Source organism: Olea europaea, unplaced genomic scaffold (genome assembly GCF_002742605.1).
Source record: "Olea europaea var. sylvestris unplaced genomic scaffold, O_europaea_v1 scaffold221, whole genome shotgun sequence".
NCBI lineage: Eukaryota > Viridiplantae > Streptophyta > Magnoliopsida > Lamiales > Oleaceae > Olea > Olea europaea.
The window spans coordinates 352,525-375,159 of NW_019240124.1; the positions used below are offsets into that span (position 1 = coordinate 352,525).

Consider the following 22,635-nt stretch of genomic DNA (forward strand, 5'->3'; position numbering starts at 1 on the left):
CTTTGAAAATATAAATATGCGCTTTTAGTCGAATTCTGGAGAATTGGGCCATCACGGCCCGCCTAAAGACACTATCTTGTTGGGCTTGAGTGCTCAAATTCATAAGACCAACTTATAAAAATATCCTTAAAATTTAAAAAAAATTAAAAAATCATATGAAAAGTATTTTAGAAGTAAAAAATATTGTATAAAATTAATGGTCACTTTTTTGTCATTTTTTATTTAAAAGTGACATTGTATATAATTTTTTTTAATAATACAATGTCACTTTATCAAAAAGTGATATCTGTCACTTAAAAAATTCATATAAATTTTAAATAAGGGATAGAAAAAACACTAAAAATTATGTCACTTTTCGTTAAAAAGGATGACATATGAACACTTAACATTATTACAATATATCTGCTCTGAAATGTAAACATTATTACTTATCTGAGTCTCATTTTTTCTAAAAACTCAATCATGAGGAGTAGATCAGTGGTCAAATCTTGAATTTACTTTTCAAATGTCACCAGTTCGAGTTTCCTCAAGACTATTGAAATGAATACCCACGATATTAAAAAAAAAAAAATCTAAAAATTCAATTTTCAAAACTTATTTTCAACCAAACATTTTTCAATAAAATAATATTACACTCAAATTCAAAAAAAATTCTTAATTTTTAACCACACATTCTCTATCAATCTACTATTCCAAACTATATAATTTCTCTAAAATGGGGCTCAAACAAGGGCTATAATATTGAATAAGTGACAAAAGAATAATGTTATTTACAATCTCGCTCTGTGTGACATACAAGCGAGAGTTGGTGATTTGTTGTATAAGGTAATAAAAAATTACCATATTAATATACTAAATCACCAATCGTTATATGTATGTCATATAGGATGACTATGATAACGAACGATTGTAAATAACATTACTTGTGACAAAAACATTGTAACATATAAGAGCTTAATGTATTCATTATGTCACTTTTTTGTTATGCCAACAATAATGCCATTAAATACCTCTAAAAAAAATCTTATTATTTATTTTAACCTTCAGTAGCAATTAACAATAATGTTGCTCTGGCAGCTCCTCTTGTCAGGCCTTTTACAGGTTTTCATGTGATACGAGATCATCTCATTAAAAAATTACCCCATAAAATACCGACGTCTTACTTGTGAGTAAGCCTGTAAAAGTTCTGACAAAGAAGCATGGTTTAACAATTAAATACCTAAATGTTGTGTAAGTCGCCCACCGAAGCTGAATCCTTTTCTTTCCCTAGTTCTCCCGCAGATCTCTGAGTTATTAGACGAATCAAAATCCACAGTCCCATTGCTTCCATTGCAATTACTGTAAAAGCCCCAAGAAATATTGACAACAAAAGCAACACTATTGTTACCTCCTTTTCAGTTTCAATTGCTACTGCCGTCCTGTTACTATTATTATATGCAATAAGCAGTGAAATTGGTAAACCTTTGGTTCCCAAAGAGACCAAATCACGTGCACCCAATGAAACGTTGTTCATTATTCCGTCGTAACTTGCTCCTATGAACCCTCTCTCCATTCCCACTTGAACTCCATTCCTGTTAGTAGCCATGTTCAGGGTTTTGGAGGTTTTGAGGATTTTATAATGTATTAATTACGTGCTTAAATAATTTAATTAGTTAAATTTTTAGAGAGTACTGGCCTAAGGCTCTCAATCGTGAAGGTGTCTGTTAATTTCATTTTTATAGTTTTTGGAGTTAAATTTTGTCAGATTTCCTATTTTATAGGACTTTGTTTCGAATACGTAACTTATTTATTTTTAAGTTTGATGAAAAGATTAACTATTTACTTTATTTATCTCATTCTTACATAAATTTTTAGCTTTTGATAGTCATTTTTACATAAAAATACATTTTAGAATAGTAAATTGATGTGAAATTTTTGGTTAAAAAATAAGAATTTTTTTATTTACGTGTAATATTATTTTAATAAAAAATGTGTAATTGAAAAAAAGAGAAAGAAAAATGTATTTTGAAAAAATGGCTACCAAACGGGGCCATAGTAACATTACTCAAGCCCTAGTAAACTTAAAAAAAAAAAAAAAAAAAAAAATTAATTCGATTTGGAAATATTGTTGGTATAAAGATATAAGGGTTATCGTGCTCAGACTTTAGAGCATGTTCGATAGTGATTTGAGAATTGATTTTATTATCGTTAGAGAGAAAAGTGAGTTCCACATGTAAGTAAAAAAGTAAAAAATGACAGCTAAAATAATGAAATAACAATAAAAAAATTAATTTTTTTTGATGAAAATTTGCTATCAAACGAGAGCTTAGCCCTTGTTTGATTACCATTAAATTAAATTACATTACATTCCATTTTTCTCTCTCCTATTTTCAATCATACAATCTTACATAAAATAATATTACACATAAATCGAAAACTTTACCTTCTTTTTCAACCACTCATTTTTCTAAAAAATACTATTTCCCCTATTACCATTTTCAGGTAATGGGGGCCAAACAGGGGCTTAGTAATTCTTCTCAAATAAGATCACGTGGGCCATGTTTCTTGTGGCCCTATTTATGTGGTAACAATCGATTAAATCTAACATATCAAAAAAATATGTCAAGAAACAGCCGCCGTATGTTCACAACGTGTTGAACTAACACCCAGCATCTGTACTGAAAAGACGAGTTGGTTTCATGGTTCAGTTTCCAGTCATTTCATGTTTCGATCATTTTGAGATGAAATTTTGATTCTGGAATAATAATAAATTAGAGATCTACAATATTCGTAGAAATTGTTAAAAATGGGAACATTTGTTTGTTGAATTTCATTGGTCATCTTTAACAAACATATTACTGAGAATATAATAATACAATGAATTACTTAGTAATAACAATTTTAGATAGAAAATAATTAAAGCTTTTTTTAGAAGCTCTTTCTATTTGAGAACTTATCCAAATCAATAGAACTGCAACTACTGTTAGTGAAAAATCTTTGTCTATACAAATTTTGGACGAAGTTTTTGAATAGAATTTTCTATAAGTGAGATGTAATCACTGTCGTAAAAAAGTATAGAATAAAAATAAGTATTAAATAGACCATATTTTTGTTACATAATGCTCTACAATTATTTCTTGGTATTGTAATTTTAAAAAGGTTGAACCACATATTTTTTTTACACGGAGATTTGTTATCGTGCTTTTGCACAGAGCAATGAAACGAATAGAAAGACGAGAAAATTTGACTTTAAGTTTAGATTTATTAAGAATGTTCTAGGGTTTTTGGTGGCAATTCATTCTCACACACCTTATTGTGTGGTGGGAATCTATCAAACTCGACATTGGAGTCTTAGCACGCAAGCACTAAGTTTTGTATCATGATATTGTCTTCCAAATGCTCTAAAGCTTGTAAAGAACTAATACTCATTTTCCATATGCATGAGCATCATATTTCAAATTATTTGAGATATAATCATAAATTTTGTCTAATAATATAATATATGAGATTTGAGTCCTCATACGAGTCTCTTCATATTCAAAAATAGTAATAAGATTGTCTATGGACTCACATCTTTTGCTACTTTAGTTAATGAGTCAATTAGTTTGTTATATTGCATTCCATACTTTATTTTGTTTGCAAATCGCGATGAGTTAACTAGATAAAAGTTTCTCATTAATCTTTAAAAAAATAATAATAATAAATAAAAATTGATACAAGGGTTTTTTGTCATGTATCATAAATTCATGCCATCTTGTAACGAAATATTTTTGTTGATCTATGATCTATGACAACTCCTTTTCTCTTTCAAACTCGTCGAAACAATTCATGTTTTCATGGCATGTGTTGAGTCTTTATGTCAAGCCTAGCTCAACTTGCATAATGCCTAGAATTTTTACGCCGGTACACTAATGACTCTTGTGTTGTGAGCTTAGTTTGTATAAAATCATCTTAGCATACTTTATAACTCTAATAGAACAAATTTAAAGTTGAAGGAATAGATTAAAGTGAATTAACATGGAGTCTTATATATGATTGTGAACGTTCTAGAATTGTTTCATTAAATATAACAAATAATTAAATTATATCAAATATATTAAGAATAAAATTTATTTTTACATTGTTGTTTGATTATGAATTATCTCAACTTTGAAATTTAGAGCAAAGCAACGTTACGTGCACACGGTGGTGGTTCATAGGGTCGATACAGGTCACACATAAGAGGTGGGGTGGGTGGTTCATTTTTGAAAAAACAAAAAAACATCACATGGGAAGCCCACATGAGGGTCTGTAAAGACCTCGTCAACTAATTCCCTATTCATTTCTAGCATGAGTAGTAACATCACTTCATTATAAGAGTCAACTTATTCCATGTGCTGTTGGTGTGGAATCAGTGCTGATACTGTAACTAAGGTATTTATCATGTTTGGCCAGGTTAAAATTACTTTATAGAATAAATGTTGGATTTATTCTATATTATGGGGAATAAAATTATATGCCTAACAGTATTTTACGATCTCCATAAAGTAAAATCAGCAAGAGAATTTCTAAAATTCGGTACGTCAGTTTTCATTTTCCTTTTTCTTTTCCAATAAAATATTAATTTACTTAACAAATGTTGGATATATCTTCTTTTATTCTTCTCTTTCCTCTATTATTCTAAAAATATTCTACTTTATCAAAATTTCTGTGTTTTGTAACATTTCTATGCATCTTATTGAGCACAATTGCTTGCTAGACATCAGTATATTTGGTGAAGTATGTTGGACATAATATATAGCATTAAAAAATGACAAAATTAAAACATTTATTTATTATATTGTTCAATCTCGTCTAGTTATACATACGAAACATGCGCCTAATCTCTAAGAGTATTACTATATCATATAATCGACATTTTTTTGGAATTGTATGGGGGCATTTTCTTAAGTGAAACTTAAAGAATATAGAATAATATTGTTTGTACAAAGTGCAAATCATCCACATCAATATTATTTGAGTATTTGAAATTTTGTATATTTAGGCTCTGTTTGAGCCCCATTATTTTCTTATTAAAATGAAAAATATGATCGTTATCTATCACATCAAGTCATTATATTTGACTTTTTATCTCTTGTGCGAGGTCCATAACGCTTATATTTTTTATTCTCATTTTTATAATAATGTGGCTCAAACGGGGGCTTAGAATATGAAATTATCAATAAAGTCCTCTTCGAAGATTGTTTTAGAGATAATTGCAGCAGAAGTCCCAAATCTTGGAAATACTAGCAGATTTTTCCCAAATCTTTGATTTGTTGTAGCCCCCTAATATTTTCAAACGTTGCATGTAAGGCCTTTTTGGAAGGTTTTCATGCAAAATTTCATCAATTGACCAAAAAAAAAAAACGATTTTGACCACATTTGAATAAATTTTAAATGGATGGAATGGTAACTTTACATTAAAATAAAAAATTTAAAAATAAAATTGGTCTTCTTCCCTAACCCACCCCAAATCCACCCTCACCCCACAGGCGGATTGGAAAATTGAAGCACTAAAACCAACCCACAAATGCAGCTCTCCTTTCAGTGTTGATCCCTTGGAATTTCCAGATCCTAGTAGGGTAGGGTGGATTAGGAAAGAAAAGATCAATTTTATTTTTTGATTTTTGATTTAAAATGTGATCAAAATCATTTTTTTTTGGTCAATTGATGGAATTTGGGATGAAAACCATCAAAAATAGCCTCACATGCAACATTTGAAAAGATTATGAGTGACAGTTACAACAAATCAAAGGTTTGAAAAAAGTCTGCTAGTATTTCAAAAGTTTGTAACTTCTGCTGCAATTATTGACCTTGTTATTATATAATATTAAACTTCTATTGAGTGCAAATAATTTATTTATTCTTCGGATTTATGTGTAAGGACGAGATAACTATAGGCCTATCTACAACTATTTGATTTGCTTATTAAAAAAATAAAAATCCAATCAAAGAAAATTAGTCATGTACCTAATAAACAAGATAAATATGAATGGCATTTTCAAGGAGAATGCACTCATCATCCCACAATCCTACATGTATCACATAGCACTAATCCCTAATAAATATTTGGTGGTCATTCAGCAAAATATAATAAAAATAATTTAATTATGAGTGGTTCAACATAGTATAAAAGCGGTAAAAAAATTGAACTCAAGTGGCATGGGCTACATAGGAAAATTGTGCACTTCTATTCAATAAAAAAAATTAGCATGACCATTCATATGTGAAAGGACACGTTTAGAGTTAATTTCAAAACAAATAATTGTACTGCCTTTAATAGTTTAATTTTTTAGTTGAAATAGTTAACCAATAACAAATTAAACTTAGAAAAATATTTAACATGCGGTGGAGATTCATGTTAAACTATTTATCTTTCTTTTAGGATTATTTTAATTAGTGGAAAGATTCTAGTTTCTTGAATTTGATTCCTAAAGGGGAGTAGAGTTAGTGCGCCAATTTACAAGAATTATTCGATCTTTTTTGCTTTTGATTTGTGTATAAAAGCCCAAAACTTCTCATTTTTGTATGTCCTAGGCATTTACAATTGTGTATAGAAAAATTAGAGAATGAGAATGGGAGAGCAATCCATATGGGGGATTACAAGTATGGCTTTCAATAAGTTGAAGCCCTATTTGGCCATAGTGTCTCTACAATTCGGCTACGCTGGAATGCACATTATCACCATGCTTTCCTTCAAGCGTGGGTTCAGTCACTGGATTCTAGTCGTGTACCGCCATGCAGTTGCCACGATGGTTTTTGCGCCTTTTGCATTTTTACTCGAAAGGTCAGTACATCATTCATATATATGTGCATAAGTGCATGTATGCCACGCATTTTAGTTTTATTTCTCCTTATAATAAAATTCATTTTTCTCTCTGGGTGTGTGTAACAATGCTATTTACATGTTAATTTGCAGGAAAATAAGGCCTAAGCTAACCCTATCAGTCTTTTTGAAGATAATGCTGCTTGCTTTCCTGGAGTAATCTTCTTGATCACTTCACTTATTTACTACAATATATTGCTCTTTTGCGCCATTTACAAGATTTTTATCTAATAGTATAGTTCAGTCGACCTTATCTGCATTAAATAAACACAATAAAAACGATTAGGCCGTATATGACCAAAATTTGAACTTATTTGTCATTTTTGTATTATCATCAGGCCTGTCCTGGATCAAAACTTGTATTATGTTGGAATGAAGTATACATCAGCAACTTTTACAGCAGCAATTGTCAACGTTCTCCCAGGCATCACCTTCATAATGGCTGTTATTTTCAGGTATATCTTTACTTTCCCAGATTCATTAACAAAACTTTGTATTATACTAGTTTGACGGGGTTCAAAGGTGAAAAGAGAGTTAGATCGATGTGCACGGCATAACTTTCCCCTTTTTTTGTGTATTTATTCTTAGTTGAGTTTGAGACGACATCAACCAAAATATACTAATTAAAAAATGGGAAAATTGTAGCAGTGGTTCCAAACCTTTTCAATTTTTGAAGACTTTACCCTAACTTTCACTTTGTGTCAACAAAGATCCCTAACCTTTCAGAAATATGCACCTAAGGTCCAAATTAATGGAAACCCATCCATATGAACTTTAGCTGACCAATAAAATTGAACTTTGAACAATTTTGACTAATTTAAAAGTGTAAAAGTGTAACTTTGCTATTTAACTCTATAAAAAAATTAAAATAAATAATCAAAACAAAATAAAAATAATAAAAGGAAAAAAAACTATTCTTCTCACACCCCTAGCCTCCCAAATCAACCTCTTCATTAGAATTGTTACTTCTCCAACATAAAGAATTTCCCACCTGAACCTTATTTCCCTCACAATACAAATACCCATCTTCAGATTTTGTGAAACAATGCTAGAGATTCTGGGTTTGGAGCTCAACGAGAGACATAATTGCTCGTATGCACAAAGATGCAATTTTTGAAGTAGGCTTGAGTTTGAAGGGTGAAATGGGTTTTATGGGAAACCAAGTAAATGGGGATTTCGGGGATTTTATGGAAAGGATTGTTGGGGTTTGAGAGAGGAGGTTTATAGCCGCCATTGTTAAGAGAAAGTGAAGAAAATGCAACCTTTACACAAAGAAAGATGATTTTTTGGTTTTGGTTTACGGTGGTGGCTGGCGATGGCCGGAAGTAGCAGATGGTCGGCGAGTTGTTTCTAGATTTTGGTTCTTTCTTTTTTTGTAGGTTGGGGGGGGGGGTGTAGGTGAGATGTGTAAGAAGATGATATTTTATTTTTATCTTTTCTCTCTTTTTATTTTGTTCTGTTTTATTTTATTTCTGGGTTTTTCATTATTTTATGTATATAATAACAACGTTAACATTTTACCCATTTTAATTTGATCAAAATTAGTCAAAGTCCACTTTTGTTGGTTCAACTAACGGTCAAATGGATAACATTTGGATCCCAAGTGCATATTTCTGAAAGTTAGGAACATTCGCTGGCACAAAACGAAGGTTATGGTAAAATCTGCGAAAATTGAAAAGGTTTGGGATTATTGCTACAATTTCCCCTTAAAAAAATTTAGAAGTGTCAAAATAGGCAGATCGCCCCAAGCCGGGTTCGCCTGTGAAAAGTCCAAGCTGATAACCAGTCTAGACTTGGCCCCTGATGACATGTTGCCCATGTAGACATTTTTATCCATAATAATAATAATAATAATAATAATAATAATAATAAATAAATAAATAAATAAATAATAATCATTTTTATTTTACTTTTACTAAAATTCTTTTGAAAAATGTGGGACCAAGCCTCTAAGACAAGCCATCTGGATCCAACCTACTCGTTTCGACACCTCAAGAAAAATCATATTATCATTTCTTCAAAACTATTTATTGCCTCTATTTGGGTTTTATTTTCATTTGTAACTAAAAAGTTACTTTTAAAGGATCCACGGTATTATACACATATCGACCACTCATTTCTCGAAAAATGAAAGAAACCCGAACATAAGCATATTAAAATTTTGTGCTTTTCTAAATAAATTTTAATCTGATCACATGTACTTCATATTTACAGGTTGGAAAATGTTAACTTAAAACAGATACACAGTCTAGCAAAGGTCATTGGAACCGGAATAACACTCTTAGGTGCAATGCTCACGACATTCTACAAAGGCCCTGTAGTTGATATTCTTCCCCACTCACTCGGCAGAAGCCACCATGAAACTGCTAGCACCGTTGGCTCAGCCGATCAACACTGGATCACTGGCACAATTATGTTGCTTTCTTGTATTGTGTGTTGGTCCGGTTTCTTTATAGTTCAAGTAAGTTCTATGTCCATCCAGATAGGATTAGACAAGATCATTACGAAATTATATCAAGTCCTATCTAATCGAGCTTATCAAATATGTCGTTTACGTACACTCGAATTTATTGAAATTTTTTCTTTTAGATTTAATTAAAGTTAAATATTGATATGGTTTGGACAGAATAAGACACTGAAGGAATATCCCGCAGAGCTCTCTCTTACATCATTAGTTTGTTTCATGGGAATGGTGGAAGGTGGAGTTGTGGCTATAATAATGGAACACCATACCAATGCCTGGGCAATTGGCTTCGACTCAAGACTTTTGGCTGTTGTATATTCTGTGAGTAAATTTCAATAATTAGGATGAAAAGTAATTTATATATTCTCTTAATGACATGTTTGATATAGGGTTATATATGATAACACTGGACAATACACTATTTTGGCTTTATTCCCTTTTGCATAGTGTTGATCAATTGTTGTGAGTTCGACCATTCCTACCCTATCGGGATGAAAAGAATCAAACTCTACTCTTCCCAACTGGTGAATTCGTGGGTGTGTATTATACATAGTCTCAAATCAAAGCGAACATAAATCTTGTGTGATCTCGTGTGCATTTTTTTCCATGAATTTTTGTTCTTGGTGGCAGAATTAGAGTTTTTAATTCTCAACAAGCATTCAACTTTATCAAACACACGACATGCGTGTTGAGAATAAAACTTTGTAACGCATTGAGAGAATAGAGCTAGACTAGGTGAAAAAAACCCTAAAACGGTCACGAAGTACGTACGGGAGCATTCCCTAACAAAGCATTATATATTTTCAAGGAATGCGAACATTGAAACACTTTGTCTAATTAAGTCATAGTTTCATGTCAAGAATCATATCATAATATGTGACAAAATTTTATGTTGACTATCAACCTATCGTAATTAGTAAGTCTACTTCTTTATAAGATATTGTATCTAAATAAATGTACTTCATTGCAGGGGATTGTTTGCTCAGGAATTGCATATTATCTGCAAAGTGTTGTCAACAAGGCACGAGGTCCAGTGTTTGTGACTGCATTCAGTCCTCTAAGCATGATAATCACAGCTATTTTGGGAGCCATGGTTTTGGCTGAGCAAATTCACCTTGGAAGGTAACTTTCGTGCTTGTAATTTTGTTGAACAAGCCAATTACTTTTATTATATGAAGTTTCTTCGACAGGTAAAATCTGTTTCAAAAACTTTATACAGCGGCTAACAGCCGTTCACTGCCCTCGCTGTGTCCCTTGTTGCCCAACCCCATAAGGGTTGGGATTCCCCAATTAATCGGTGTTCGGGTTGAGTACGGGAAAAATAGTCCCGTCTCGAATCTTATTATTTATTTCATTATATACAATATATTTATGTTTTCAAATTAAAATCTTTAAGTTTAAAAAAAAATTAGTTAGCAAAAAATATGAATATTTTAATCTTGATCATGCCTCCTACCAAATGCAAAGGAGATGGCGACAAGGAGGGCTTCCTTGTCCCTGCCATTGCCCATCTCTTTTGCAATCCCCACTCGTGGAAACACACACCAAACAAGTTGTACCTAACGCACACATCATCTGCATACATCGCACTCGTTAATTTAGCGTGAGAATTTTTATCAATTATGATCGTCACTTATATTTCTTGATACATAATTGTTCGATAATTAGTAGTTAAAAATGTGTGTATATTTGTACTTGCAGCTTAATAGGAGCAATTATCATTGTATTTGGACTCTACTCAGTTGTATGGGGTAAGAGCAAAGAGAATTCAAACTCGGATGAGTTAGTGTACAAGGAAAACAAATCCCATGATGAATTGCCAGTGGTGTACAAGAAAACATCAAATATTCTTGACAATGTCACAACTGATACCAATGTAAAACCAGATGTACGTGAGAATAATTCCTTAAATCAAGAGCCATGAAATAGCAACATCGTCCCGTCCCATCCCGTCCCAGCCTAGCCTAGCCCAGCCCAGCTCGTGTTGTTTTTACATTTTTAGCCCATGTTGTATTTATACCCATAAAGGCAGAGTAATTATGTCATATATTACTGACATTTTAGCATTGTAAATTGGAAATCAAATGGGTTTTGGGGATTAAAGATCTTGGAGAAGTCATATATCAAGTATCGATATTAATGAAGCAAGTGAAATTTGACAGATAAATGTTACAAATCCACTGCGCAAACTACATACCGAAACTTGTGTTGTATCCTTGTGTGACCTTGGATATACATGTCTTTATACATTTTACTTTAATTGAAAGCGGTGTCTTGCAATTTGATTTGAAACTTGTATTCGTGAAGATTGTGTCGCGGTTTGACGAAGATTTGGAAGTTTCTGCCATTGTAGATTATAACTATAATGAACAATTTAGCTCCTATTTGTTTTGGATAAAAATTAAAATTTTCGTATATTGTGATAAAATTTGATGAAATATTTAGTTAAATGTTGATAAGGTATTGGATCTCATAAAAATATGTGATTGAAAATGAGTTTTAAAAAATAATAATGATGATTGAACAGGGCTAAAAACACGAAAAGTGTGGACAGAGTGAGTTGACAGCATTTGGTTGGATTTAATTTTAGAAAATTTTCAAACCATCCATTCATGCTTCTCTTTAAGGATTAGGGGTCAAACATGGTCTTAACTCTTGAGGGTTTAGGAATGTCAAAGATGAAAAATATTTTCGATTAATTTCAATTGTCAAACATTTTTGTCTTTAAAATGAGTATATATGGGATCATATTCAATCCATGTTATATGAAAAAATTCGAAATTACTAATTTATCAGTAAAATAGTTAAATGGACCAAAATGTCCATAATTGAAGATAACAAATCACGTGATTTATAATACATTTTGTAACACTTGTCAATTTTTTTTTTAGCTTTTTTATTCTCCTAAAGTTCAATTATTATTTCATTTTCATCTAATTAACATTTTTTTAAAATCTTTTTCATTCACATGTCCTACGTAAATTAACGTGCAATCTAGCATTTTAAATAATTTTCTTCCATTTGCATTATTTACTTTAAAATTTGTTAGGAATGCATGTCTAATTTTATTAGTTTGATGATTATGCACTTGTTTGATAAAGATTTTTAGAGAAGTAATTATTTGAAAATATCTTCTCTATGAATGTGTGATTAAAAATTAGAAAAGTTATGAGGAAATGAGAAAAATAATATTTTGGGAGATTGTATGATTGAAAACAAGTACGGAAGAAAAATTATTCTCAAAAAATAAAAATCGAACTAAGGCCCCTTTTGTGAGAAAGCTTCGTAGAAGAGAATAATGTATATATACATATAATGAATGAGTATTTCCTATATTTCACAATATTTTACTAACTTAGTAAAATTATTTTTAGCGATTTGATGTTAGAGCTGAAGAAAGGAAAATAATAAATTTTATTGTTCTCTCTCTCACACTCTCTCTCTCTCACACACACACACACAAATCATCCAAAAAAACATTGAAAAATCAATACTCGGAAAGTGGTATGCAAAACATTAAATTGATGCTGGTGTAAATCTTGACATTTCTCGTAATGCTTTATAAGTATGAAAGTAGTTTGTTGGAAGATTTCGGCAATTAAAAATTGAAGTCTTCGATGAAAGGGACCTAGGAAGAGTCACATGTCGAGTATCAATAATATTGAAGCAAGTGAAAATTTACACGTGTTACAAAAATGTGGAAGTGTGTACAAAAGATGGTACTATAAAAATGGAAAATTTGCAGTATTAATAATGTTGTTTAAACTTTAAATAACAAGTTTTGAAAACTAAAAAAATAAAAATAAAAATTGGGTATCAACATTATATTATAATTGCAAAACTAATCAGTCATAAATTAGGAAACTTATAAATTTTTATTAACTCTTTTGTGACCTCAAATATTCATGAAGCTAAATTTTACTTCTCTTATTATATTGGTGCCTAAAAATTTAATTTTTGATGTTTCTTTCACTCTCTTTTTCACGAATGCCGATCATTGTGCTCATGTGCATGTTGATTCTCCAATCTTGCCCAACTCTCAATTGGATTTTCGGACAAAGGGTCATATCTAACTCTCAATATCAATTTGATCAAGATCAACTGCTTTTCGAGTCGAATTAATTGATATTTGTGTAGTTTTGGGGTTTTTTTCATTTAAATCAAATAAATTGGGAGTAAAAAATAGTAATATTAATAACAGAGTTTGTAATGGTTTTTAATTGTTAAAAAAAAAAACGGTTATATTAATAAATTTAAGTGATTTAGAGAAGAGAGGGTGGGGGCGGAGGAGAAGCAATGTAAATATAAAAAGTAATAGTCATCTGGAATAAAATAAAATTTTGAAAAAATAATTTATTATTGTAAAATAATGAGGTAATTATTGATGATTATTTGATATTATCATGATATATAAATAACTCTTATTTAGTTTAAAATATCTATTTTATTCAAATTGTAACTCTTATTTTAGACCCTATAAATATATGATATTAGTTCTTAATAATACACATTTGAATTTGACTCTTATATTCTCTTATTCTCTCTTTTCATAGTACTTATCTATTTTTAATAACTTAAATAAAAGATATCAATGAAATATTTTTTTCATATGTAAATTTTATTTTATTATTATTTTTTGACAGGTGATATCAATTAAATATTTCATTAACTTAACTAAAAAGTGAAAAACAAACGAAAGGACAATCTTTCATCGTGACGCCAAAATTTATTCGTCGACGATGGCAATTGATGCTTTGTCGATAATCGTTGACATTGTCTTACGTATTTGCATTCAAATAAAAATAAATAAACAAAAGAATAAATTTACATTGATAACACTAGAGTTTCTTCATTAGCGATGGTGATCGCTGCACTATCTATAGTTGTCGATAATGTATGATGGAGGTGCATTCATAATAATCAAGATTAGTGATTTTTATTAGAACTATCAACAATAACCATCTAATGTCACCAATAAAAAATCTATCCATGATCATTTACTATATTTTTTTTTGTAGTTAGTAAACTTGTTAAGCTTTGCCAAACACTACAAGGTTATTTCTTTCCTTTTTTTTCCCCCTTCCTCTTCTAATCGAAAGTTACGCGTAATTTTTTTTTCTAGTGAAATAGAATAGAAATTAAAAAAAAAGTAAATTATTCTAGGGAAATTATAAAAAATGTCACTTTTTTTACAATGCATAAAAAATTTGCATGTGCACCTAATTTCAGAAAAAATGTCACTTTTTTTTGTGAGAAATATCCAACTTATTCTTCATGTCCCCTTTTTTAGGAGCATTTAATGTTAGCTTTCCAATCCAATTAATGTCATGATTTGATTAGTTAAATTTATATACTATAATCATTGGATATATTAAAATTATTAAATTTATATATTATAATCATTAGATATATGTATATTCTCCATTTTTCATGTTTCTAGCAATTGAAGTTATTTGATTTTAAATTTTAAAAATCTGATTTTGAAAAGAATATAAATTTCGGATCAAAATAAAAAAAAAAAAAAGAAAAAAGTTAAAGGCGGTTAGCGGCTTTCATGTTCACAGCTGCTGAATTGCAACAGCAAATACAGTCTCTGCCACAATGTCGGTGCTGTAAACGAAAAATAAATAAATTTGTTGTCCAAATTTTCATCAGATTTGGGTGATTGGAGATGGAGGCCTGTTGTGCAAATGATTCAGAGGGTTAAAATGTCCTAAATTGATAATTTGCAAGCCTCTGCTTGAAAATTAATATATAAAGTATTCAAATGATTCAGAGGGTTAAAATGTCCTAAATTGGCATTTTTGATAGAAATTTTAAAATGTGACATTTTTGATATTGCACAGTCAAATTTTGACACCCAATGAAATTTCCTCATTATTCTATTTGGAGATACAGGTTACTTAAAGTTAGTATATTTAGCCCTTGTTTGAGCAACATTATTTCCTTAAGAATACATTTTTAAATAGTGTATTAATAGGAAATGTGTGATTAAAAATAAGAAAAAGTTTTGGATTTGTGTGTAATATTATTTTATTGACTAACGTGTGATTAAAATAATGTTAAATCACTATTTAAGAATGTATTTTTTAAAAAATGTGGGGCAAATTATTTTCAAGCTTAGACCATTTTCAGCGCTGCACCAAATTTTGCACCAAATCTTTCAGCAAATTAAAATTCATCTCCAACCATTACACCAAAAGTTATACTAAATGAATAGTGTTTAACTATTTTTTTCCCTTTTTTGTTCTTTATAATATATTTATTTGAAATATTATTTATTTAATTATTTTATAAATACATAGTTACTAAATAAATTATTATGTTAAATTATGAAAAAGATTAAATTCATTAATAAATCGTGTTTGTTATATTTTAAAATTTTTTCTTCTTTTAATTAATTAATTAATTATTATTTCTTGCATTTAAAATAAATTTTAAATGCAAGTAATAATAAAAATAATAATAATTTATTGTATTTAAAAATAGATAGCACAAAGATACAAATACCCTTAAGCAATTTATTTGAAAAAGGAAAATGAAAGGTAAAAATGACTTTAGATACCAAAATGGTGCAAAACAAAATTTGATGTTAGAGGTGTTTTACACCATTTTTTTGGGTGCATTTTTGTGTTTTGGGGGTAAGCATTGGAACTGCCCAGCAAAACATGCCGTCTGATATGGCACTTGATGATTGGGGAAAGCTACAAAACTGGGGAAATATTGTACCAGCTTAACCCAAAATGTTCCTCACGTCCTCTGGCTCATTCTCTTTCGACTACTCATTTCCACACCCCTTCATCTCACCTGGGCCAATGATTTTGGCTGCCAACTGACGTCAGAGTGAGATATTTTATCTGTAAGTAATAAATAAAGAAAATGGCGATGTGGGTTTTCGGATACGGATCTCTGATCTGGAAAGCCGGCTTCCATTTTGATGATCGCCTTGTCGGTTTCATCAAAGACTACCGCCGTGTTTTCTATCAAGGTTAGAAGATAATCCCCTCCTCGAGTAAATTTTTTTGTAAAATAGAGTATTGGGTTCAATTTATCGAGTTAGGAGTAGTCCAAGTCATCAAACAGATGGAATTGCTCTTTATAGCTTTTTTGACTCTGATACTCTGCGTTGATTCTTGGGCTCTATCTTTAAAAGGCTAATCTTGTTAAGAGGTCTTGTAGATTTAAGCATAAATCATATATTCAATGGGCTGGAGTGGATTTCTCTTGATGCTGACAGTGTGATTCCATTAACGTTGTGTGTGCCTGCGGGGATCGAGATGATTAAACTTTTTGTTGGGTTTGAGTTTAGGGAGCACTGATCACAGAGGGACTCCAGAGTACCCGGGAAGAACAGTCACATTGGAGCCTGCTGAGGGGGAGGTTTGCGTGAGTTCTTTTTGACCTATCTCTCTTCTTTTCTTGTGTTACTGTAACGGCTTTTGCATTTTAAATTAATGGTACAATAAGAAGAAATTTATCAATTTGGCCGTTCTTGGATATATAATGGAATTGTATGTATAATGAAACAGCTAATCTGAAATTTTTAATTGGTATTAGCATACTCTGTTGTTTAACTGGTACTCAAATGGTAGTAAAGGACATTCGGACAACTAACAAGAACACCAGATGATGCAGATTACTGAACAACCAAGTTGAAGTAGCACATAAGAGTTGAACTCTCGCCTTGGATCAGAAGGAGGGGGTTCGATTTCTGAGAAGTATGTTCATGGAGTATTTTGAATTTAGAAACATCGAGCACTTTTGAGATTTTATGTGCGTGGGACTGGATTTTGAGTTGTGATTAGCTAATAGCTATTGCGAGCTTGTGATCAATGAGAATTGAAGTCATGGGTTAGAAAATTCCTATGATGATTGTTGGAGTTCGAATTTGAAGTTAAGATTGTTAATCATAACAATTTTAATCAACAGTGATTTTTAATTTCTGGACATATTTTATGCATGTGTGATGTGTATGTATATGTAAGTTGAGGTAGAATGTCATTTACATAAAATGTACTTATGAGGGGGTCTCATGGTCATTTTTAGTAGCACTATTAACTTGTGTTGGACCATGTGTCTCTGTCCTAGTAATATGTAACACGCACATGTTGATCCTTGATAAGAAGTCAAAGCACAAGAAATTTTACTTAGATTGGAGTTAACTTTAGATGATAACAGTTGTATCATTGCTGGTTTTACAAACAAGGATCAGTGATGGATATTTGAATTGGAAAACATTCATTATCTTAAGCAGTGTATATTGTTGAACATAGACTGAATCTCTATGGATAATGTCATAATACAGACTTTCACAATTTTCTAAAATATGGTTCTGGTAAGTCCCTGAATCATGAGACAGGGTCATTAAATCATTCTTGTTGAACCTGTGTACCATTTTCTTTGCGTGCTTGGTCTCTCTCGTCATTAATGATTTGTTATTTAATTCTTTTCTATGTTGTTTTGTGCATGTAAATTCTACCAAGTATGAATTTAGTATTTAAAATCCTTATAAAATGTATGAACTTGACAAATATTTGATATGGAAGATCAGTGGGGTGTTGCCTACAAGATTATCCGGAAGGAAGACCAGGAGGCTGCATTGGAGGTAGGTTTTAACTTTTAGAAAATATATAAAATGTTGGATTCTGTCTCTTTTATGTAACAGTTATTAAAATTATTTCTTTTTGGTGGTAAATGAATTCCTTCCAGTTGATCTCGATGATAAATTTCAAGATATGTCTTCACCTGTGCTTTTGATTTTACTGGCTACTGTGACAGTAGAAGTTTTCAAATATTGGATTGCTTCAAAGGAAAACCTCAGCAAATCTAAGCACAAAGAAAACCTTCAAAAGAGGGCCTAGAAGTCATATATGCTATTTTAATTTAAGATAATAGTCAAGCAAACAAAGAATAAGACATAATATTCTGATGTTTCAGTTATAGATTGTTCCTTATACCCGAGAGTTTGTAATTTTCTTAAAAAAATTACACTTTCATGTCCATTGTATCATTAATATTCCTAATTCATATCTTTGTTTGGATTAACTCTTCCCGTCTTAGAAGGGTGATATTAAATGGAAAGAAATCATAAAACAAGCAAAGAATGGACACTAGTGGTTCCCCCTCAATGTGAGATATATGTTTGCTGGTTTTCACTATAATGGAGAGCAAGAGTCCTAGGTTTCGTCACGCCTCTCCCACACCTGAAAGCTGCCTCCTAAAATTCTTTGTGTATGTAGGAATCTCATGGCGACCTAATACATGTATGGAATACAGGCCGGATTGTAGTCGAGTGGATAAGTGGAGAGTATGATTAGGCTCCCATAGTCCAAAATATCGGACACTGAGAGAGATTTGTTTACACTTCTATTGCATGTATCAGTCTTTTCTTGTTCATTAAGTACCTGTTTTCGGCTTAGTCCTTGTTTTCTCCCTTTCTCAAAATGAAATGCCTCTCTGCTACATTGAATAGCATCTAGAAGTAAGGGAAAAGCAGTACGACATGAAGGCTTATCTTGACTTCTTCACTGTAAGTCTAAAGTTCATCCAATAATTATGTTGATGTCTTCATTTGATATTATCTAAAACATCAAATTGTTGGAGCAAATTCTGATTGTGCCTGTACATGTTAAATTTTATTTCAGAAGCCCACTGCTACAACGCCTGCAGTTTCCAATGTATTGGTGTAAGTTGCCCAAACCGCCACTTACTATTGCGTAAATCCTCTAGAGCATTTTCGGTACACAATAATGCACCATTTTAACTTTTCTTTATTAGTACAACTTGATACTCAGTAGCCCACCACATAGAACAAGTCAATAGAGAACTTGATTGGAGGATAAAATACATTAGATATTAACTTCTTTTCCATTTTAATATTGACTAGTACATTGCAGCCCCTTACCAAACAATCTATTAGAGCACATTTGGAACATTAGTATTGGACAAAGCTACACACGACAACAATCAAGATTTTAAACTTCTCTTTCTAATATTTTCGAGTATTGTGCAGTCTGTCTTACCAAACAAACCATTTTAATGTTATATTTGTGACAATAGGCTATTTCAGAACTTAATATTTTGATTGTTTAGATACATAGCATCTGCAGACAAGAAGCTCAACAAGAACTACTTGGGACCTGCTTCATTTGAAGAAATTGCAAAGTATGTATTTTATTTCTCTGAGACTTATTTTGCATTTTGTACAAGATGTTCTGTAAGCCTCTGTCAAAAGTAATTTGGATGTCAGCTCCAATTATCCTAGAAGATGTTCTACTAAGCTTAAAAGAAAGTTAAACTAAATTTCAAGCAAATTTTCGTTACAAACTTGTTTAATTACTTCACTTTTTCTTAAAAGTTGTAAAAGTTACTCTATAAAGTAGGGGTTACTTTCAAAATAAGTAAATTATTTCCAACTTCCACGACAGAAAAATAATATATTTTGAAAATTGCTTATTTGCATATAAGTCACTTATATGTAATATTTTTAAGCATAGACAAACATCCACTCATTCACCTCTCTAATTCTTAAGTCATGGACAAAACGAACATCAAATAGTAATATTACATTTTTCTCTATATATTTTGAGATAACATTCTATCTATCATTACATTTTCAAATAGGCATTATCGTGGTTGAAAAAAATCTTATTTTGATTCATATTTTCGTAAAATGAATATTAGTCAAGATCAACATTTAGGCACTATATCGATCATGAAAAATCCATGCAAACTCTGTAAAACGTAATATTCGGACATTTTGTTGATATCTTACTAATCTTGATTTTTGTAGTCAGATTGTTCACGCAGAAGGCCCCTCAGGACCAAACAGAGATTATCTTTTTAAACTTGAAACTGCACTTATTCAAATAGGTGAAGTCATATAAGTTCTTCTGAATATGACAAAACTTGTGCCAGCTACCTTCCCATTTCCTTCTTTGTCTGTATTTACAAGCATGTTTGGTACATTGGATTAGAATGTATTAGAGACTACACTAAGTGAATTGTCCCCAACCCTTTATTTTCTTTTCTAGTCTAGGGAAGGGAGGGGAGAGGATGAGGTTTGGGGTGGAGTGGGGTGGGGTCGGTCGAGTGGAACCTGTTGGGTGGTTGCAGGTTGGGCTAGGCAAGAAATATGACTGTTTTTTCTATTTGTATGTATATATTTTTAATCTAAGGGTATAATTGTCTTTTCGTGGCAACTTAACAAATACTTGGACGAACCCATTAGCATCGACCACGAGACAAGTGCCTGGGAGTGGAAGGTTGGGGAAATATTAGAAAGACAAAAGTTGAAGACAAAAGTGCAAAACGGGTTTAAGGTTAAGAACAACGTTTGGAACACTTAAGTATAATTTATCACCTATCTCTGGTCTGTGATCATGTTGAGTCTTGTCCAATCTATCAATGTACCCATACGCCTGGCTCATTTTACAAGGTAGATTGTATAGTAAGAGACTAAGCCCTTGTTTGAACCCCATTTTTGTGAAGAAAATGAATTTTTGAATAGTGTATTGATGGAAAATGTGTGTTTAAAAAATAAGGAAAAAATTTTGATTTGCGAATAACATTATTTTATTGAAGAGTGTGTTGTTGAAATAATGTCAAATCACTGTTGAATAATGTATTTTGGTTGAAAAATGAGGCTCAAACAAGGGCTAAGTGTGTGTTTAAGTCACATTATTATAAAAGAATGCATTTTAAAAAAGTAGGTTGATAGAGAATGTGTGGTTGAAAAATAAGGAAAAATTTTGGATTTGCGTGTAATATTATTTTATTGAAGAATATGTAATTGAAATGATATCAAATTACTAATTAAAAATATATTTTTTTGAAAAAATGCGGCTCAAACATGGCTTAAATATTGTGTCTCGTTCTATCTGATCTTATATGGTGCTAACTCCAAAACATGACTTATGTACTTTTGCTTATCGTATTTCATTATTTGCACTCTGCTCAATCAATGTTACTGTACAGGATGTGAAGACGAACATGTCAATGATCTTGCCGACGAAGTGAGGCGTATAGTGTTAAAAAGAGGGACTGACCACTTGATGAAGACTGGGGTTCATTGAGCATCGCATGGACATTGTTTTGGTAATTCTTTAAAGCCACAATGAAGCTTTATTCGAAGCTCAGGCTATTGAGATAATGAAATATAAATTGACTTCTCTTTATACTGTTTCTGCTTATTTTCATGCACGACTAAGTGTAAATGTTATGTACTAATGAAGAAAAAGTGAATGCATGACTAATATGGTTCACGCTTTTATTACTTCTTTTATCGGAACTTGTATGTCCTTTGCATTAACGTTTGATGTTATTTTAAATATTATTGTTTTCGTTTGAATGTATGGTTGAAAATGATCTTTAAAAAAATCTTTTCCAAACAAACCCTCAATAATATAAGTTAATAAACTCGGCAATTGAAGAACTCTAACCCATGATTATTCATTGTCAAAATAAATTTCTATTTCCAAACTATAATTTCTTTAATGTATTGACTCAATTTGCTGCTAAGCAATTATACTATACCTTGAACACATTTGTTACATCATATTAAATAGGATTGCACGAAGAATAAATAAATTGTTACCTTATTGTTTAATTAATGGCGTTCATTAGAGATCAATGAAAGTCAATATGTAATCTCCAAAGGTCACCATCGTTTTTATTTATTAAAAATGTTTGTAGTCAACCCATTTTTTGGGATCCACAAGTATAACACACTTATCCACAACTTATTCCTATTTATTTACAATTTATACAATTTATGAATACTTGCCAAAAATGCCACATTCTATATGTCTTCTTGAACTAAATATGATTAAGAAATATGAGTAAATGAGATGTTTGTTCAATAATTCTCTTTCAATTAAATTTAAAAAAAAAAAAAAGTTGATCGTAAACAAAGAAAAGAAACATGTGAGACACTTATCCATTTACCTTTGACATGTAAACGGAACGTATATAATTATGAGAACGAGGTAACTGAGCTCTATCATACCCTAATGTTCAATTTAGCACCATTTTGGCCCTCCATTTTTTCAAATTAAAATGGGTGGAATAATATTTTTTTTTTAAAAATGAGTGGTTGAAAAAGAAAGAAAAGTTTTCGATTTAAGTGTAATATTATTTTATGAAAAATTATGTGATTGAAAATAGGATAGAGAAAAATAAAATTTAATTTAATGAGAGCTAAATGGGGGCTTAATGTGTGAGGACGACATATTTGAATGAAATTAAATATTAAAGACAATAGAAATGTTTAATCAATTAATGTCCTATCTATCATATAAACACAAGCCAACAAATTTCAACGCCATTAATGAAAAAAGTACATGAAATG

The 22,635-nt window shown here is 31.0% G+C and overlaps 2 protein-coding genes across 3 annotated transcripts; both read left to right on the top strand.

The window, feature by feature from the left end:
* Window positions 1-6,521: 6,521 nt before the first annotated feature.
* LOC111380824 (WAT1-related protein At4g08300-like) lies at window positions 6,522-11,392 on the top strand. Its single transcript, XM_023004481.1, has 7 exons — window positions 6,522-6,784; window positions 6,917-6,979; window positions 7,162-7,278; window positions 9,038-9,284; window positions 9,450-9,608; window positions 10,258-10,409; window positions 10,989-11,392. The coding sequence occupies exons 1-7, from the start codon at window positions 6,567-6,569 to the stop codon at window positions 11,209-11,211; spliced, it is 1,179 nt and encodes a 392-aa protein (XP_022860249.1). The 5' UTR covers window positions 6,522-6,566; the 3' UTR covers window positions 11,212-11,392.
* Window positions 11,393-15,926: 4,534 nt separating this feature from the next.
* On the top strand, window positions 15,927-21,576 carry LOC111380792 (gamma-glutamylcyclotransferase 2-3-like). Of its 2 annotated transcripts, none has more exons than XM_023004437.1 (8): window positions 15,927-16,275; window positions 16,597-16,673; window positions 17,839-17,892; window positions 18,760-18,816; window positions 18,932-18,972; window positions 19,380-19,451; window positions 20,080-20,159; window positions 21,264-21,576. In XM_023004437.1, the coding sequence occupies exons 1-8, from the start codon at window positions 16,167-16,169 to the stop codon at window positions 21,359-21,361; spliced, it is 588 nt and encodes a 195-aa protein (XP_022860205.1). In that variant the 5' UTR covers window positions 15,927-16,166; the 3' UTR covers window positions 21,362-21,576. The 2 variants fall into 2 exon arrangements, with proteins under 2 accessions (XP_022860205.1, XP_022860206.1); XM_023004438.1 differs by having other exon boundaries at window positions 20,084-20,159.
* Window positions 21,577-22,635: the final 1,059 nt, after the last annotated feature.

What these genes read in the sequence shown, in the direction of transcription:
- LOC111380792 (XM_023004437.1), top strand. Translation starts at nt 16,167, where the DNA reads ATGGCGATGTGGGTTTTCGGATACGGATCTCTGATCTGGAAAGCCGGC. An exon ending in ACCAGGAGGCTGCATTGGAG is followed by an intron (nt 17,893 to 18,759) that starts GTAGGTTTTAAC and finishes TACATTGAATAG; the next exon opens with CATCTAGAAGTAAGGGAAAA. An exon ending in GCAGTTTCCAATGTATTGGT is followed by an intron (nt 18,973 to 19,379) that starts GTAAGTTGCCCA and finishes TTGATTGTTTAG; the next exon opens with ATACATAGCATCTGCAGACA.
- LOC111380824 (XM_023004481.1), top strand. Translation starts at nt 6,567, where the DNA reads ATGAGAATGGGAGAGCAATCCATATGGGGGATTACAAGTATGGCTTTC. An exon ending in ATGCTGCTTGCTTTCCTGGA is followed by an intron (nt 6,980 to 7,161) that starts GTAATCTTCTTG and finishes TATTATCATCAG; the next exon opens with GCCTGTCCTGGATCAAAACT. An exon ending in CCGGTTTCTTTATAGTTCAA is followed by an intron (nt 9,285 to 9,449) that starts GTAAGTTCTATG and finishes TGGTTTGGACAG; the next exon opens with AATAAGACACTGAAGGAATA.